At 33.8% G+C, this 20,264-nt stretch overlaps 1 protein-coding gene across 2 annotated transcripts in view; it reads right to left on the bottom strand.

The window, feature by feature from the left end:
- Positions 1-20,264, bottom strand: part of LOC144856320 (forkhead box protein P4-like) — a 49,165-nt gene that overhangs the window by 18,299 nt on the left and 10,602 nt on the right. For both annotated transcript variants that reach the window (XM_078714290.1, XM_078714291.1), the window contains exons 3-5: positions 6,481-6,660; positions 2,896-3,088; positions 182-395 (exon numbers count right to left, since the gene is read on the bottom strand). In XM_078714290.1, the coding sequence (XP_078570416.1) occupies positions 182-395; positions 2,896-3,088; positions 6,481-6,660 (587 nt within the window). The remainder of the gene's footprint in view (positions 1-181; positions 396-2,895; positions 3,089-6,480; positions 6,661-20,264) is intronic.

Below are 20,264 nucleotides of genomic sequence, written 5' to 3'. Positions count from 1 at the left end.
CAGGAGTATAAATTTATTGACAGAAGACACAACCCTGTCACATACAAAAACTATAAGAAATTATAAGGTAAAAATATATATAGTAATTTGCACTCTCTGTAAACTTTCTCTACTACCTAAGCGTCATTTAGTTTCACTTGATAAATGTCGTAATTTTAAACAAAAAAAACATTTAACCTACATCATTCCTTGTGGATGCATTTGTGGTGGAGCTACCAAAAAACCAGCTGGATGCATGAGAGCGCCCTCTGGAATGGATTTGACAACAGACCGTGACTGCGTGACTACAGATGACCCCGATGAACTCGCGCCTGTTGATACATTGCCGCCTTTCTCGTCGACAACATTTGCAGACACCTCCTTCCAGAGCGCTTGGACTTCTGCGGCACTCATTGCTAAAAGGAAAGAAAGTTGATGTTTTTAATTTATTAAACTGATTTAAGACTCAAAATCTTAATTACAAAGTACAAAGTAGATAACATTTATGTGATATCTCAATTACTTTAAAATTCATTTATAACTCAATTAGTTATTTAATACTTGTACATTTGTCCCTTTTTATTGCATTTTAATTTTGATGTTGGTAACAATTTTTCAAAACATTTTTTTGTAATAAACAAAATCCGTAAGTTTAAAAAAAAAAGTATGTCAACAAAAACAGTTGAGTTTTTGTAACTTTTCAAAAATTCTATTATAAATTTAATATTTTTTAGATAGAAAGTCAGTGATTTAAAAAAAAAAAAAATGATTATGAAATAACTGTAATATATTATATTTTAACTTTAGATAAAGTCTGAAATAAAAAATGTTGATTGTAAACAATAATTTACTGTTTTTATTGATATTATTGTAAGCAATCCTATTCTATTTAAAAATAATAACAAATAAACAAATCAGGAAACAATAGATTGAAAACATTTATACCAGAACAAGAAGAATTGTATAAAAACTCTCATGCATGACTATTAAAATGTTAACATCATAAAGGTAGGTTTTTGTCCACAGGTATGTAGTCAAGAAGTATTTTCACACTTTTAAATGACAAGGCCTCGAATCTGACAATTTCACGAAACGGAAGACAATTTCATATTGCAAGTTTCGCTAAATTGAGTTTAGTGGGAAAAGGATCTATAAAGATCTATCAACTAAGCTGAAGCTGTAATGAGAATATCGTCAATATTACCATCAAACTTTAATGTACACTTTAATGTGTCAAAGAAGACAGGCGAACTAAAGAATATTACGGCAAACGTAATCCTTAAACATCTTTATTTCAGTTCTTTCTTTTGACAGCTATGTCTCATAAAAAATGAAATGTGCCCATACATGTAACAATCACTTTGACTTTTAGCAAAAAGGAAATGCATTTATAGTGCGATACATTGCTCACGAGCTGTCAATTAACAGTAAATATGAATTTGTCAAAATATTCTGAATAATTTTAAACATTAAAAAAAAGAAAAACATTAATTTCTGACACTTTATGATGAGAGTATTGAGATTTTAATATTTGCTTCATAATCAACGTTTCCTTTTTATTGACATTTATATTTTTAAAATAAAAGACAAATTATTCATAAAAAAAAGGAAGAATTCCATCATTTTGTATATTTACTTTCTATTTAAATTTGTAAAATAAATAAAATTGTATTGAGTGCTAAATAATTATAAAAAAAAACTTCATCAGTGTAGGTCTATTTAAAATCATTTAAAATATAATTCACAATTTTAACAAGCTTTTAATCTTTCAGAAAATTAATAAAAAAGTAGTTTTGAATAATTCATATTTATTAATGAATATTCATAAAGCTAGAGTAGCATTAAGAAGTCAATAACATTGCACTGGAATAAAACCCTTGATTAGGAATTATTACATATCCCAAAGGAAAATGGAATATTAATAATCAAAATCATAAATTACATGACTTCTTTGTTCAGAAATGATTCTGCAAATTATAAATATGAACAAATTAATAAACTTGAAGGAAATACTCGCGCCAGGAGGAAGCCATTCCACCAAACGTTTTCTTTATTTCAGTATAAATATTTTCACATTTAATCATTACAAAAAAAAAATTAATTATTTTGAACCCATCGCCAAACTTTGTTTCATCCCTGGATAACCTGTTACCACCGACTGGTACCCGTAAATACTATATTTTCCCCTCCTTTAATACATTTACTATATACTGTAAATGTATTCATATTAATATTATGTAAACAAACTTATAATTAAGAATAATATGTTTCTATAAATGCAGGTATAATAAAGAAACAAACATAACAACAATTAAATCAATAAAAACAAAACAAATGTTCAATAAACAGAAATAAACAAGACAAAAAATATGCTGTACTAAATGTACTTTTAAATCGACTATGAACTAATTATAATATATGCGAATAAATAATAAACATATAAATCTGTATAATTTAGTCACGCAACTAATTGGTATGAAAATCACAAATCTGTGTTTGGGGGAATGAATGGTCATCAAACTATTCTATGGAGTATTGCCAAGAGCAACAAAAAGCCTCTTGATCAATGGTATGCTCATTCACACAGTTCACCTGGTATGCAAATTATGCAAATGATTTTCACTTTCCTGTGAAACGCAAAAATATGTTTTAATACTACAGTATACCAATCCTTATTCTTGGGACACTCCTATCAAGTCGACACTTTGTTAGTCCTGAAGGTGTCCTCTTAAACTCTGTCTTCACTATCAAACTTTATGCAACAAAATATGGTATATATATTTAAATATGGTAGTGATATTATCTTCTATATATATATATATATATATATCTTTTTGTCACATAAAGTTTGATAGTGTAGACAGAGCTTTAATAGGAGACCTATTTGTCATGAGTTACTAAATATCATTGACTTACCTTGTCCTAAGTGCGATAGATGGATGGCCTGGTTTGACTGCGGTAAAAGGATTTGTCCAGCCTGTGTCATCAGATGTTGTTGCATTGCCAGAGCTTGCAGGTGCTGCTGTTGCTGCTGCTGTATCTTGGTGACCTTGACATCTCCAGCTGCTGACTGCATCTGCTGTAGAATCTGAGCTTGCTTCTGTAACTCCTGCAAAGACACAAGTATGATATATTAGAAAGGAGACTGGTATGGTAAAATAAATTTCGCACAACAAATTCTTTGATGGCAACAAAAAATACAAACCAACAGATTTTTCATTTGAGCATGCTCATAAACATATACAAGTTGTGATAACTTCTATAAGCTATTCCAAATTCTGAAACGAAATGCTCACAAGCATAGTTTGGACACATGCTTGGTGGTAATTTGTTTTGCGTCATGTGTACAAACATCTCTAGTAAATGTTTCGAGTATGGAACTACTTTAATTAAATGTTATGGTACTAATCAAACTACTGTACCACAAGTAAAATCAAATCCAATAGAAAATATCAAACACATGCCTTATGAAAAATGTGATACATCAACATCCTCCTTCGAGAAAATTTAAAATTTACTGACAACATTTTACTAAAATACATATAATTGGGACATGACCTTCGACAAAATCTAAACACTGATACTGGCCTGCGACAGAGGTGATTGAGGCCCCATTAATTTAACAGCATAAACATTAGATTTACAATTTAAATCCTAAGGGATGACTAGTATATCCAGGCCCATCCAAACCCGAGTCATATTTATAAATGTATATACCTTTACATATAAATATTTATAGCTAAAATATTGTGGCTTAGCCAAAGTAAAACCATCCAAGTAAATAATTCAGAAACGTTGTGTTAGCTATCAGACCGGAGGACATTCTTAGATGCGGTTAATAAATACGTGTGTTAGAATCCTTATTAACGAGTAAAAAACAAATATGACGAGCTTTTGAAGTTGAGCCTTTTAAATGAACATTTTTATTTGAGATTACACACATGGTCAGGTTAAGGTCATTACATTTTTTAAAGAAGCTAAGTTCATCAATGTAAACAGTTTTTATTTTTGCAGATATTATGAGGTTAGATGAGACTATAAAAAACTAAATTTATCTTCATCATTATCACAAAAAAACCCTGTTTTAATAATCAAATTTAGATAATAGTTACAAAATGTTGCCTTTAGATTCAATAATACTGTATTCTGCAGTAATTCTGTCCATTAAATTTCACCTAAACTGCAAGATTCGGACATAAAGCCTTTTACTTTACAGGCAAAGTACCTTAACTACAAAACCACGGGTAATCTTGTTGGTGACAGATGGAACCATCTTCCATGTCACTTGAAGGCATGGTTCGTGGACTGTACCATTTATGTACTGTAGTGGTGTGTTGAGTTTTCTACTTTTAGAGTTATATCTGAGTCTTTGAGGAGATATGGCTATTATTGGTCTATCCATGTAAATTAGGCAAAAATGGACTTAAAGCCTTGATTCACACTGGATTAAATTATAGGAAGATTTTAACTGTAAGTTTTCTGTTCACACTGTAACAATATTCATAAATCAATAGAGGTTTAACAAACAGTGTACACATTATACTAAAAAAAATGTTATACAATGACACAGACTATTTTACGTCAGGATGAGTCTGCTGTTCTTAGTTTGCTAAAACCGATTCCTGATTGTTCTCCAATGAATTCACTCAATTACCAGACGACAGCTAATTACCAACTGATGTACGGATGTCATGGAAACGTACACAACTTGTGTAGTTTATCCAACGATACATTTCAGATGTTTGGTGTAAACTTAATCCACTCATTCCAACAGGAATCGGGAGAAACATGTACGTGCCGTTCACAAGACTTTGATTGATGTGTTGTTGGTATGGCAAACAAAATTAAAGATAAGTTTATTTCGGTTTCATTAAAATTCTTCTAGTCATTTCCACTACTGTATGTTATAAGTCTAGGACAGATGTTACCAAAAAAAAATACAACTTGTATTGTAAATGTAATAAACCCTGATTTAATTCCATAATTTGGTTAAATACATCACTGTATTAATAATGAATTGTATCACTATGATCAACCAGTTCGCTCTCTGAAGACATTCTAATTAAAGACAAGCTCCAATTAAGGAAACAACTAGCTACATTTTTCTGAATCACTACAAATATAGCCGGTCCGTAATTGGAAGTTTTATGGGTTGATAATTTGCTTAGAATAACAACAAGCTAAATGGAAAAAGTTTAACAGAATATTCTGCGATCATCCAATGAATATAGGTTCTTGCTTAATACTTAATTTCATCAAGACTAGAAATCATTAAAGCATAGATATTGGCGATATTATTTAGTCAAGATTAACTGAAAAGTATCAATATTACTCGAGGAGTTTTGCGTAGTGTAGGCAGGTCTACTTACAAGAGAATATAAACGATTTCAACGTGTCATTTCATTTGTTATATTTAGTATGCATGTGCCTTTACGAGGGTTGTTTGTTCGTTGAATGAGGCATTACACGTAAACCATGATACACAGTCGTAGATAACAGCACAATAAAAACGACATTTTTGAGAAGAATAACCGGGAGAGACACTTACTTAATATATATGAGTGACAGAACCCAAATTGAGACTTGGCACGGATTCTCAACTCGTTACTAACTACACATTCTAATGGTTTTAGGTGGTGGCAACTTGTGCGTCTTCGGAATTACTCAATTACGTCGTGTTAAATGGGAAGAATCAGCTTGTAAAAGCTTAAGTGATCAACAATTTTATATAGGTCACTGTAGTGGAACTAATATACGTTCATTTGTGCATCTATTAAATATTATAGAAATGGTATTTTCATTATTTATTAAACACGATTTTAACAATGTTGCAATTTTACACTTCGATTTTAATATTCAACATTACATTAAGCTTTGTTATAATTTTATATTAGATTGTTGTCGTGAAACCAATTAGCTTTCAAGTGCATCTAATAAATTGTGTAGAAACAGTGATCTGTTGATATTATTAGTTATTAACATAATTCCAACGTTGCGTTACACGTTTCTTCCTTTTAATATTTCAAACAATGCGTAAGCTGTTTCTTGTTATATTTAATGAATTTCCAATTTAATGAATTTCCAATCTAATATACATAGGAATGCGATTAAATGTGTAAAATAAATTCTGATACTGTACTATAGAAATAACAGTAACTTCCAGATTAGCCCAAGATCTCTTACCATTATGGCATATTATTCATATAGGTGGTTAAAAAACTTTTTTTGTTGGTGTTAGTTCTAATACTTCATTCAAATACTGGTCTCCCAGAGGGCCCAGTTATGATCAGTGGCTGTAACCCCTTACTTGTTTCGAAAGATGTACTAGGTTCTTTAAAGTGCACATTATCTAAGACTATTTTCTTATCTCTTCCTCTGGCCAACATTTTAGTAGGCTTCCTTGCATGATCAATTATGATATACCAACAAAAGCAAAGTTGCTGAAAAACTAATCTTCTGCAACTACTTGTCGCAGCCCACAAGACATTGCAAGTGAATTACCTGTTGCTGCTGTATGAACGTCTGCTGTTGCAGCTGCAAGAGTTGCTGTAACTGATGTGGTGACATGACACTTGGTTGCTGTAAGAGTTGCTGCATTTGCTGAGCTGTGAGTTGCTGAGGTAAGATGAAAGCCTGGCCCTGGTGAGATATTAGGCTCAGAGGCGACTTCAAATCGGACTTCTAAAAAAATACAAAATTGTGAAATAAATTGTACCATATTTTCTGCTGCCAAAATGTTATGAATCAATGATATTTTTGAAATACACATATACCATATAATAATAATTACAGTACAACCTCTCCTTTGGGAAACCTTTACTCGGGGGACATCCCACTTTAAGGAACACTTTCCTTTGAAATGAATGAGGACCAATAAACACTATGGAAAACCTCTATTAAGGGGACACTTTGATGAGTCCCGAAGGTGTCCCCTTAATAGTAAGTAGAGTTAGTAGTAAAGTAGTAGTAGTAGTTTAGACACTATTTGCCCATGAGCTATATTCGCTGCTAAAAGTTTATATACAACATTATAAATAACCATTAATGTGGTGTCATTTTTTTAAATTCTTAACTTTTGCATAAAAATTTATTGTCACTTCTGTGAAATTGACATACAATATTATGCTGTTTTGAACATTTTGATTTATGAGATGTGAAAAGAGATGAGATCAGTATCCTATGTACTGTATCATAGTATCAACACACTGACCACATGGTATGGGATTACTCATAAAAGTTGTGTTTTTACTCAGATCAGTTAATTTTAACCCTAAAAAATAGTTCATTTAAATATCAATAGGTTTCATTTAAATTTTACTATTTTTATTATTAACAAGAAATTGCTGTACATTCCATAATATGGTATTTTTATTTTTGCTGAAGTTCACCAAAAATACAAAATCTGTTTTGGGTGAAACAGATGCTTTTAAACCAATAATTTTGAAACAATTTTAATGAGTGAATTTGTCAGCGATTGTCGGGCACAAAACTACAGTATCAGTATATTAAGCTATATTTACATGTCAGGTCAAGTCTCCTCGTCTGACTGGAGTCAGACTGAGGGGACTTGCTACTGGTAACCTGTAACCAGTACAACCTGTTCAGGGTCGGGCCGTGGGCGACTAAACCCGCACCCCCACCAGTACCCACTTAGGTGCTGGTGAGGTGGGTGGCTGGACACCCAGGTGGAACTAAAAACAAAATCCATCTTTTAAGGGCGCCGGCTCAGGAGAGCCAACGGCGGCCATCCAGCAGAGGTGGAAGGCAATGGCAAACCACCACCTAATTTCTTTGCCGCGTATACCTGATGATGATTTCAACTAATGATAAAAGAGTTATGACACCGGAAAGTGGGACCCCCAGGCCGGAAGGTGTCTCAAGTGCAACTGGGGAAGAGAGGCCAGATGACATCATACCTTGCATCGATGACGCTGCTGCATTAAAGCCAATTGGACATGCAGGAGCTGATAACGCCAAGGGAAATGATAACAGATGTAACCTCTGGAAAACTACCTTGAAAATTGCTACCTGGAACGTCAGGACAATGAACAGTGGGAAATTGGACATTTTGACAAGAGAATTGGAGAGACGTGATGTTAGCTTGTGTGGTGTATCAGAGGTGAGATGGACAGGGAAAGGGCACTTTGTAACATCAAGCAAACAAGTTGTTTACTACTCTGGTACTGAGAAAAAAAGAGAACAGGGAGTTGCCTTTATCGCCTGCCCGGAGGTAGCCAGATGCGTGCTTGGCTATAACCCAGTCAGTTCAAGAATCATCACCATCCGCATTCAAGGAACCCCTATGAATCTCACAATTATTCAAGCCTATGCACCCACTTCTTCATCCACCGAAGATGAAATTAACACTTTCTATGAGCTACTGCAACAGACAATAGAAAACATCAATAAGAGAGACATCCTGGTAATTATTGGTGACCTTAATGCCAAGGTAGGAGGACAGTGCACCAACAAAAATGTGATGGGCAACTACGGACTAGGAGAGCAAAATGAGAGAGGAGAACTGCTGATTGACTTCTGCCAAGAAAATAGACTAATGATCCTTAACACCCTCTTCAAGCAGCACCCAAGGCGGTTGTATACTTGGTTATCACCGGACGGAAGCTATAGGAATCAGATTGACTACATTCTGGTCCAGAAGCGATGGAGATCTAATTTTACTTCTGCCAAAACCTATCCAGGAGCAGACTGCGGATCAGACCACCAGCTTCTCGTCTCTACCATGAAGATGAAATTGAGAAGGATCAAGAAGCCAAGAAAACCAGTGAGATTTGATACCACCAAGTTAGATGATACTTATAGAGTGGAAGTGAAGAACAAATTTCAGAAGTTAATGGAACTTGACCCGGAAGAATCCACCCCAGATGAGCTGTGGCAAGACATCAAGCAGGCAACTTTAGAAACAGCACAGAAAACGATCCCCAAACGCAAGAGCAGAAGAAACCCCTGGCTGACAGAAAAGGTCTTTGCCCTGGCTGATCAGAGGAGAGAGGTCAAAGAAAAAGGACTGGAAAGTGCAGAGAGGAGAAGAGAATACCGGGATTTATCAAGAGAAATCCAGAAACAAATCAGAAATGACAAAACAGAGTTCATCAGACAGAGATGTGCCGAGGTGGAGAAGGACAGCGCTACAAACAACACCAAAGACATGTATAAAAACATCAAGCTACTGACTTCAAAACCTAGCAACAGGCTCAATGTTCTGAAGGACAAAGATGGTAACATCTTGACGGAAGAAGATGAAATCAAAACAAGGTGGAAGGAATACTGTGAACAGTTGTATGCATCCAAAGATGATGATACACAGGAGGAGAGAGAACAGCAAGATTTTGAAGATGACCCAGATATTCTTCTCTGTGAAGTTGAAAATGCAATGAAGAAGTTAAGAAATGGTAAAGCACCAGGAGTAGATAACATCCAGGCAGAATTGCTGAAGGAAAGTGGAGAGGAAGGTGTTGTTATCATCCATAGATTGTGCAACAAGATCTGGAAGAGTAAAGAATGGCCCGAAGACTGGAAAAAGGCAGTATTTCTCCCATTACCGAAGAAAGGGGATGTAAGGGAATGTGCTAACAACCGTACCATTTCACTTATCCCTCATGCTAGTAAAGTCCTGCTCCACATTATAGCAGACAGAATCAGGAATAAGTTAGAAAGTGAATTACCACCAGAGCAAGCTGGATTTAGGAGAGGAAGAGGGACGAGAAATCAGATTGGAAACTTGAGGAATTTGATGGAGAAGACCATGGAATTTCAGCAGCCACTTTTCCTCTGTTTCATAGATTACACAAAGGCTTTTGACTGTGTTCAACACCAGAAATTGTGGAGAGTAATGCGCAAAATGGGCTTCTCAACACATCTGATTGTCTTGATAAAATCCTTATATGATGGGCAGGAAGCCACGGTCAGAACAGAGTGTGGAGATAGCGACTGGTTTACGATAGGTCAAGGAGTACGCCAAGGATGTATCCTGTCACCGTATCTCTTTAATGTCTACGCAGAATACATCATGCGGATTGCCATGGATGGATACGAGGGGCAGATATCTATCGGTGGCCGGCAATTAAATAATCTGAGATATGCAGATGACACAACCTTACTTGCAAGAACTGCGGCAGAACTCCAAGATCTGATTGAAAGAGTAAAGCAATCCAGTGAGGAATATGGTCTTTACCTCAATGTCAAGAAGACGAAAGTAATGATAAGTGGAAGGAAGAATGAGAATGAACATCGCATTCAAGCAGATGGAGAGGACATAGAAGTAGTCAACACCTTCAACTTTCTTGGCTCCCTGATTGTTGACACTGGAGGAAGCTCAGAGGAAATAAAACGTCGTCTCGCTATGGCTAGAACATCCACAATAGGTCTTACCAACATTTGGAAGGATAGAGGGATATCAAGAAACACAAAGATTCATATCATGAATGCATTGGTATTTCCGATTGCCACTTATGGATCTGAGACATGGGCTCTTGGAGCTGCGGATAGAAAGAAGATCAAAGCTTTTGAAATGTGGTGTTGGAGGAGATTGTTGAGGATATCGTGGAAGGAGCATAAGTCAAATGAATTTGTTAACAACCAGATTGGAAGCAGAGTCAACCTATGCCAGAAGGTTGATAAGATCAAACTTCAGTACTTTGGTCACATTGCCAGGAGAGAAGGTGACAACCTGGAAAAGATAATTGCACAAGGTCATGTAGAAGGCAAGCGAAAACGTGGTAGACAGAAGATAAGATGGACTGATGGTATTAGAGAGATCACAGGATTGGATGTGTGCACAGCTTCTCGCTATGCTCAGGATAGAGATGGGTGGAATGTCATCATAAGCAGGAGCACAAAGGGTCAGTCATGACTCACAGGACCACGACGACGACATGCTCTTTCCTCTATCGGAATTAATTAGTCATCTATTGGAGTTAGATTGTAGTTCAGCTTGTTCTGTGTTCACACGCACAAATTAAATCCGATAATCTGCTGTTAATAATCCAGTGGGCAGGTTATCACTTCTGAAACATCAGAGTTAATTAAAGGTACTTTGGATGTACAGCAGGAATACCTGTACATCTGAAACCTCATTAGAGGTTATAATAACACAAAGTTATAAGAAAGTTAACTCTGTTGTGTGTGAACACAACTATAATATGGTAATTGTAAGAAATAAACAAGTCATTAAAAAGTACCTCCACTTTTGAAGCATCACAAAAACAATGCATTTTAAACAAAATAAACGCTAAGATAGAAGAAAGGCATGTAAATTGGGAAGTACATTAAGTTTGTTGTAAACTATTTAGATAGCCATCCATCATACGCACCTCATCACAACATTACCACTTGAGTAACAATATCGACACCAAATGGTTTTAAGTACTTTATGTTTTATGGTGACTAAAACGATGCTTGATCAGCCGAGACAATGTGGAAAAGATAATTCAAAAACGATTTGGTGTTTGAGAGAGATGTAAGGACAGTAAATAAATAAAGATTAAGAGTATCATCAGATGCTAATACTGTTTTAGGAAAGATTTATTAGGCAATCTAGACAGAAAAGATTACAAATCAAGGTTAGATTCAAAGAAAAAATGTTATATTTTAGATATATTTCTTGTGTCCTAAGAGTTGCGAGTCTCGCATCAATCAAGTGGTCTCGTTTAAATCAAATGGTCGGCTTGGTCTCATGGTATCATAGAATTTCTGAAATGGACTCGCAGAAGAAAATATAACGCTGTTTTTTTTGTAACCTTTTGGCCACAAAGTACCTATTATGAATGAAAAAGTGGTCTTTTGCTCAAATGTAATTATTTAAAAAATAAAAATATTGGTAAATTTAAAAAAAATAAAAATAAACCAGCAATTTAATGTTTTTGTTTCCATTTTCACAAGGTGTTAACAGAATAAAACATGTTACTGTAATATTGTACTATAGACATGTATTGTACAAAAGAGAGACTTTGTTGATGTAGGAAAAAAGTAATGTAATTTGCGTACATCCCAGACAAGTATGCTGTATGTAATTCTTCATACCAAGTTTAAATAGTTAGCGGCTGTTTTCTACACATGTCAGGATATCCCAGGGTAGGGTATAGCGAGGTTCATCTAATACATCTCAGTCCAAGTTGGCGTCTAGTCAAACGTTTAACACTAATTCTTCCTATATCATAATTTCATATTACTGAATACATAATTACTAAAATTACAAATGTATATTATATGAGAACATATTAATATGAAATAACACAGATTTGAAATTCAGTAGTTTTGCAGTGTTTTTGTCTAAAATGTAAATGGAGAATTTGTTTTAATTGTAAACAGAGAGACGCAGGATAATATATTAATAACATTAATAATTCCATTATTGTTGTTTTTATCGGTAGTCGGTTATTTATGTTTTCAGCAAGCGCATTAGTGTTGTTATTATCGACCTCTCCATACCCGGTCATCATAATTGTGTTATTGTTATTCTTGCGTTGTTGATGTTGTTCTATTGATTATAGTCAATTTAGCTACGAAGCGGCTGTTACATTTAACTCATAACCATCTCTTGCTATGCACAAATTGTTTTTTCCCCATTGAAATAAAATCATTTGAAAAAAAGAAAAATACCCTTAAAAAACCATGAGGAACTTTAATTTGTGTGTAATATTGACATCTAAACTATAGAGGGCACAAAACAACTCCAAAAAAACTATACAAGAAAGGGTTTTAGATATGTGCAGAAAATGGGAAAGATGCGAGTGAGAACAGGAGAGCTAATGAGTATGGAAGGGTCAAAGGTTAAGATGTGCTCAATAGTAAGGATGTGAATGAGAAAGGGCAAAGTAGAGGAGAAAGAATGAGCAAGGAAGGGGCAAAGGTCAAGATGTACTTAGCTAATGGTAAGGATGTGAATAAAAATATTGGCATAGGTATAAAATATAATACAAACAGGGCCGTACGCAGGGGGGGTGGGGGTCGGGGTGTGCGACGGGCGCGTACGCACCCCCCCAAAATGCAAAAGGTCCACATTTTATAGGGTCTTAAAATAAATAAGTACTCAATATTATGAAAAAGGTCCAAAATATTAATCCGCACCCACCCAAATAAAATCCTGCGTACGGCCCTGACAAATTCAAATCTATGCGACTTTTTACAAGTACAAATAGTTTACCTACCTAACTTGCTAAAGTACTGTACTTCTACACAACTGACTAAACAACATTACAACTTCTGATTTCAACAAAATTAACATTAATTCAACTTTGTTATGAATAAAAAATGTTTACTTGCTTTAATGACAATTTTAATAATTCACCACAACATGTTTGAGATACATAATTCATTCACAAAGAAATTAGCATCCATAAGACGTTTACAACATCCATGACGGAATTCGTAGAGATTAACGACTAATATTTATCATTAAAATAACTGCATGTTTAGGAAATAATTTATCTTTGTTTTATTCATCTAGGAAACGACTGGTAATTTAAATTTCCAATTATTTTGCTATACTGCGAGTTTTGTTGATGGTCTGTGGTCCAATATCTTTTTTAACTTTTTAATTTAAGATGGACAAGTGAATACAAAATCTGGTGACATCATTACTTTTGGAAATTATTGCAACATTTATGGATATGCAACCTCTCCTGTAGATGGTACTTTATCTAACAGAACATAAATAATTATAATTTTGGTACTACAGTATTTCCTATATAAAATTAAACAATGGTTCATGTTGGAGTAGATAAGAAAATAAACAGTGGTAGATAAACATACAGACAGGAAAATAAATTAATATAAATTACTAGATAAACAACTATACCTTGATTGACAACTGCACTAGGATGGTGGTAGAAAAACATTATTATAATAATTACATAAGTCTGTTGCATTGAGAATTGCGATGACGAGAGTTCCATTGTATGTTATAAAAATTCCATTTTACAAGAGTTCTATTGTATGTTACGGGAATTCTATTGTATGTTATGGGAATTCCATTTTATGTTTACGGGAATTCTATTCTGTTACGGGAAATAAATTTGGTGTTATTAGAGCTCTCCATTCCATGCTACAAAAGTTCCATTCTATGTTACAAGGATTCCATTCTATGTTTACAGGAATTCATTTTCTGTGTTAATTAGAGCTCTCCAATCCTTGGTACAAGAGTTCCATTCCATGTTACAAAAGTTCTATTCTATGGTACAGGAATTCAATTCTGTGTTATTAGAGCCAATTATAAATATGAGATATCCATTCTCTAAGCTTTGACATGTTTTAAGACATGTGGGGCAATACATTATACTGAACTATCTAAAACAGTTGGTGGGAAAAAACCGACATTAAGTACGTCAACACTACATACTAAAAACATAACTGTGGAAATATCTATGGTATGCAAATTGTAAAATTAAAATAATGTTTATAACAATATAATTACTAACAACCAATTTATCAATTTCAATAATGGCGAATTTGCTTCAATTGAATTTAAATTAGTCGGGCTTTTTTCATCTTTACATGAATATTCATCGACCACCGTTCAAAATGTAGAATTTCTTTAAGCAAGTGTTTGCGGACAATAGGAGGTAATCAAATAAATAGGCTTTACAAGTGTTTGTGTCGTGCATTTCAAATCAATATCATATCGTTATAAAGAAATCAAAGCTACCGGTATGCAATATTTTCCAAAAGGGAATCATTAGTCACAAATTCAAATCGTATGGTGTATCGTAACTGTTGTATACCAGTACAATTTAAAATAATGATTTTTATTAGAAATAGCATATCAAATATATCAATTGACTGGATACTGGGGAGATGAGGCAGTTAAGGGGGGGGGGGGGTGTTTGTTTATTGCTGGTATAATTTAAATTTTATTTTCAGAAGAAAAATTATCTTTAATTGGAGGTATATTAATGTATTTCTCTGATTTTGAACTTATAAAATTTGTAGAAAATGTTACTAAATGTGTTCATTTCATATATAGAATATAGAACTATACACTTAAATATATATTACACTTAATTTTAAAGTTTTAAAATTTGTAGAAAATGTTACTAAATGTAATCATTTTATTCATTATAGAATTATATATATATATATTTAAATATATTACCCTTAACGTTAAATTTGTACATTTGTAGAAAATGTTACCAAATGAGTTCAATGTTATAATGTATTCAAGCACATAGAATTTAGAACACCAGTTAAAAGTTCGTACTTAAGCTCAGACATCGCCGCCACAAGAACTCTTATTGTTTCTGAATATAGAATATAAAGCTTTTATCCTGGAAATTCTAATAAATGAACTTTCTTTGTGCTTGTAATTTCCTGTGATTCAAAATGTACAGACATGGCTTTAGTTAGCTCATTGGGTTTTGTGGTAGGAAAACACAAAAGCTATGTAGTATATGGAGTACTCTCTCTATTGGGAATAGTGAATAGTCATACACTATAAATGAACTGTTCCTACATTGTCATGCAAAGTTTTCTATAATAAACCGATGCTGCAGAGTTTTGTTGAATATTTCTATTAAACAAAGGTTGGATAAAAACAGTTACCGTTGATTCAATATTTTATTTTACATGCTTGTGTGGAAAATACATTATTACTTTACACAGGAAAACTTTGTACTATTAATTTACTAACTTTCTCACAATTGGACAACTAGAAAACTTTTTATTAGGTCTCACACTCATTCCGACACCAGACTTATCATGTTTACCTAAGGATTGGTTGCAAAATAATTTTGGGCCTAAAATTATGGGAAATAATTATGGACAAATCAACAACCGACATCACGAAAAGCCCTGCTTCTGGGTTTTCCCTTGATCTTGAGTACATACTGTACTTTCGTTTTCAAGCAACTACTGTACAAAGCTGTTCGAAATTCATTTTACACAGTAAGAAACATGTGCGCATGTGGAAAATGTTTAACGTAACATGTTAAAAACTACTAACATTATGAGCAAGTTGAGAACAATGTGCCCATGTGGCTAGAAATCACTCCTCCAAGATACTGGTTACAGTGAACCGTTGGTCAATGCAATCCCAGACTATTTATAGAACTCGGGGCTAAAAAATCTTTATTGAACTCTTGAAATATCCCCGCTATAAGAATGGTATGAACCAAAAGGTGAATGGCTGGTTTACTTAAACCTTCAATTCTGTTTACATAATTGATGTTATTAACAATTTTACAATACTTTATCTGTCAAGATTGTTCACAATAATTTCCTCATTTTTTACAATGCGTTTTATTTTCATCGGTGAAGGTCGATGAAACGGTGATCACGTCTTCTTAGATGTAGTCCGCAGAGCTTGTTAATAAGAAACGCACCATCTGTTTGCCATTTTTATTTTGAAAATTACTATTAAATGGTTATTTATAGACTAAATCTTTTTAATGAATTTATCTTTTATTACTTTTTTTATTCAGTTTTTTGGTATTAAATATACATCTAATTTAGTATGAAATCCAAAGTAATTGTACATTTTAAAAATAAAATATCTATTATGTCCCATATTCACGGAAAAAAAACCTGTATACTGTACAAGGAGGAGGGCAGTATAGCTCAAATAACATAACTAATTACTACAGTAGGTAAAAAATGTATTGACAATTTTCAACTAAATTGCCCAGAATTTGTTTACAGTATGGTTATCTTAATTTTGTATTCATAATCAGTATTATTGCATCATCATTCTAAGCACTGTAATTATTAAGCATGAGAATTCGCAGTCATTTACACAGAATTATAATATATTACAGTTTCTAAATTATTAAACAGTAACTTTCATAGTAGTTGTATGCGACAGGAATAAATACAAATTTTGATAACTGGAAAAAAAAAAATAGGTGGCCAGAGCGTACTTGATCACTTAATTTACCCTCGAGTAACGCAATTTATAACCTACGCGCCTGGAATAAAATTCAGCGAAGAAGATTAATTTAACCTTTCCGCTGAATTAACAAGTATACGAGTTAAATGCTAATGGTGTTGTATTTCTCATTTATTGGTATTTTGTATAATATCCCCAATGACTAACATATGAAATAGATTATTTTGTCTAGAAAAGGTTTTGTTTCCTGTCGTCTTTATTATGCACTGTACAAATGATAATGAATAGTTATACATAAAGGTGGACAAGATGCAGAAAAAGTAATAATCCAAGGTGATAAAAATCCAGGGTGATTAATGGAGGGATGACCCAGCCTAAATTTCTACCACCCAACATACAGTATATTACCTTTCACCCATATAAATAGTATATCTATCTTGTCACACCCTAAGCTTTCTATTATCTATCAATGGGTGTGTAAGTTACATTCTTTGCAGTGAATACAAACATTGTATTCTGTAAAAGCAACAATTATCTTTAATTTTGTGTGTAAAGAGCAAGAGATTTGAGGCAGTAGAAAAGGTAGTGGACTTGGCTATGATGTTAAATGAATAAATGATAACAAACAATATTATTATACAATTATTTGTAGTATATAAAATGAAAATATAATTGTATTATTATTATAATTCTATTATGGCAATAAAACAACAATATCTTACAGATAGAACTGCACATGTAACATGAACAGTGTGGTGTACTCTAGGTTTTGTTTTTGCAAACAAAGTTCTTCCTTAATTTTCAATGTAACACTTATTTTCTTAGCTTGGAGACACAACAGGGCTTTACTGTTGATATTGCAATGGTAATTGTTTAACTACTGCAAAGTAGCTTTGTGCAAAAGTGTTCTCAATTTTCTTAGTACACAGTACAATTACGTCAGAGTAGAGCATCTGACCAATTGACTATAATGCAAAACCACAGTAAAATATCTGACGCTACACGATATGAGGTATATCCTGGATGTGGTCACAACAGTTAGGATGTTCTGACAACTTTCAGTTGCTAGGTGGTGATGTTTTGACAACTTTCAGTTATTTGATGATGATGTTCTGACAACTTTCAGTTACCAGATGGTGATGTTCTGACAACTTTCAGTTACCGGATGGTGATGTTCTGACAACTTTCAGTTACTGGATGGTGATGTTCTGACATCTTTCAGTTACTGGATGGTGATGTTCTGACAACTTTCAGTTACTGGATGGTGATGCTCTGACATCTTTCAGTTACTGGATGGTGATGTTCTGACAACTTTCAGTTACTGGATGGTGATGTTCTGACATCTTTCAGTTAATGGGTGGAGATGTTCTGACAACTTTTAGTTACTGGGAGATGCTGTTCTGACATCTTTCAGTTGCCAGATGATGATGTTCTGACAGCTTTCAATTACCGGGTGGTGATGTTCTGACAACTTTCAGTTACTGGATGGTGATGTTCTGACAACTTTCAGTTACCGGATGGTGATGTTCTGACAACTTTCAGTTACTGTACTGGATGGTGATGTTCTGACAACTTTCAATTACTGGGTGGTGATGATCTGACAACTTTTAGTTACTGGATGGTGATGTTCTGACAACTTTCAGTTAAAGGATGGTGATGTTCTGACAACTTTCAGTTACTGTGAGATGCTGTTCTGACAACTTTCAGTTACTGGGAGGTGATGTTCTCACAAAATTCAGTCAATAGGTGGTGATTGATGACCAAATGATTTAAACATTTTTTTCGGAACAGAAACGCAGTCAGCATATACTGTAGTGTAAATTTTGCATCTATTATAATAAACGTTTATTAAACATCATGCAGACAGGTCTATAGTCACTTGTTGAGTTTTGCCTTTATTCTCTATCACTCGATGTAACTTATTTATCAAGTAGAATACATCCTTATTGTCCATTCAGCAGATCAAACATACAGTACTGTATCTCTGCTTAAAATCTATCATTTCCTATCATTTGACAAATCACTTAATTAAAATTGATAAGTTATCAAAAAAATTCTCATTTCTGTTTTAAAATGATGTGAATAAAAAAGACATGATGTTGATTGATTGAAAGGTCGTGACCTTTTGATTGAATGTGACGGACATGTTTGGGTTAGTCACTGTAGTAAACTCTGCCAGGTACATCATTTTATTTTTAAAATAGATTTAAATTAAAACCTTATACAGAAACAAAAATTTCAATTTTGTACATTTAATCTTTTTTCAATATTCAGACAGGCCAATGAGGTCCAATCAGGGTAACTTGCAGTCATGCATTCGTTTTGGGAAAATGAAGGACCTACCATTGATGTGTGGTCAGTTGTCATCTCGGCCTAAAAACTGTGTTTAGGAATTCCCAACTTCCTTGCAATGTTCACAATGAATTAACATGACTTATCTTGTTCCTAGGTTGTGGATTGTCGCAAATTGTATACGTGATGGGACTTGGAGTGTCATGGTTCAACGCACAATGGTAGCCATCAGTTGAAGTTGCTTACTACAGTATGTCATACTGTACATTTAACATACAATTTATCGTAAAATATTAATTAATTAATAAATTTATGGAAAGATAAATTTTTAATTTAGTAAGGACTGGAATCAATATTTTACAGTTAGTATATACTAACCATATGCCTTTTTTTAAATCATATTTTATAGCATTTTTTAGGTAACTTAACATTTTTCTGGATCTACAGTACATTATACATCCTGTACAGTTTGAAAGGAATTGTGTGTACTTTTATTGACAGTGTTTAGCACTAAAAAAAGTACTTTCTCCAGGCTAAATCAACTTTGTTCTCGTAACACATTATGATTTTATTAGTTTGTTATTGTGCTGCAAACGTGACCTTTTTGGGGTAGACACACGCAACAAAACATTGCTTTTGAATTGTTCAACAAAATTACATGGATCTTTTGCAATCTCACTATTCTAAAATACTGACCATATACAGTAGGTGAACCTAGCTATTATGCATCTATCAGATTGAAAAGTAGTTGAAAGATACATGAAAGTAGATAAAATGGCATTAGCTATGTGCAAACACACTTGAGTTATGCGTGCACACCACGGATTTGCAGTTAACAATTCGCGTAAGTGCTTATGAGCTCAGTTAACTCTTTTATACCATCTTATCGTGAACTGCAATAAAACTCTGATGTAACTCCGATATGTCCGAAATGTTTCAGTGTTATACTGTATCTGGTGTCTAGACCACAAACGTGTTAACACAAAACAAGTTGTAAATATAGCTATACTCGTATATCATGCAAATAATACAAGAAGCACAGTGGCTGTTAAAATTACGGGTATACTACGGGTACTCTCGATGGATTCAAAAGGAGCAATAATTCTGAGCGGTACTCCCAATGGTTGTCACCTGGTGTGGCGATCATTATAGCTCT

The sequence above is a fragment of the Antedon bifida genome, chromosome 11 (genome assembly GCF_963402885.1).
Source record: "Antedon bifida chromosome 11, ecAntBifi1.1, whole genome shotgun sequence".
Taxonomy (NCBI): Eukaryota; Metazoa; Echinodermata; class Crinoidea; order Comatulida; family Antedonidae; genus Antedon; species Antedon bifida.
Note: the sequence above shows the minus strand (reverse complement) of the source record. Positions and strands in the feature narration are given on the sequence as shown.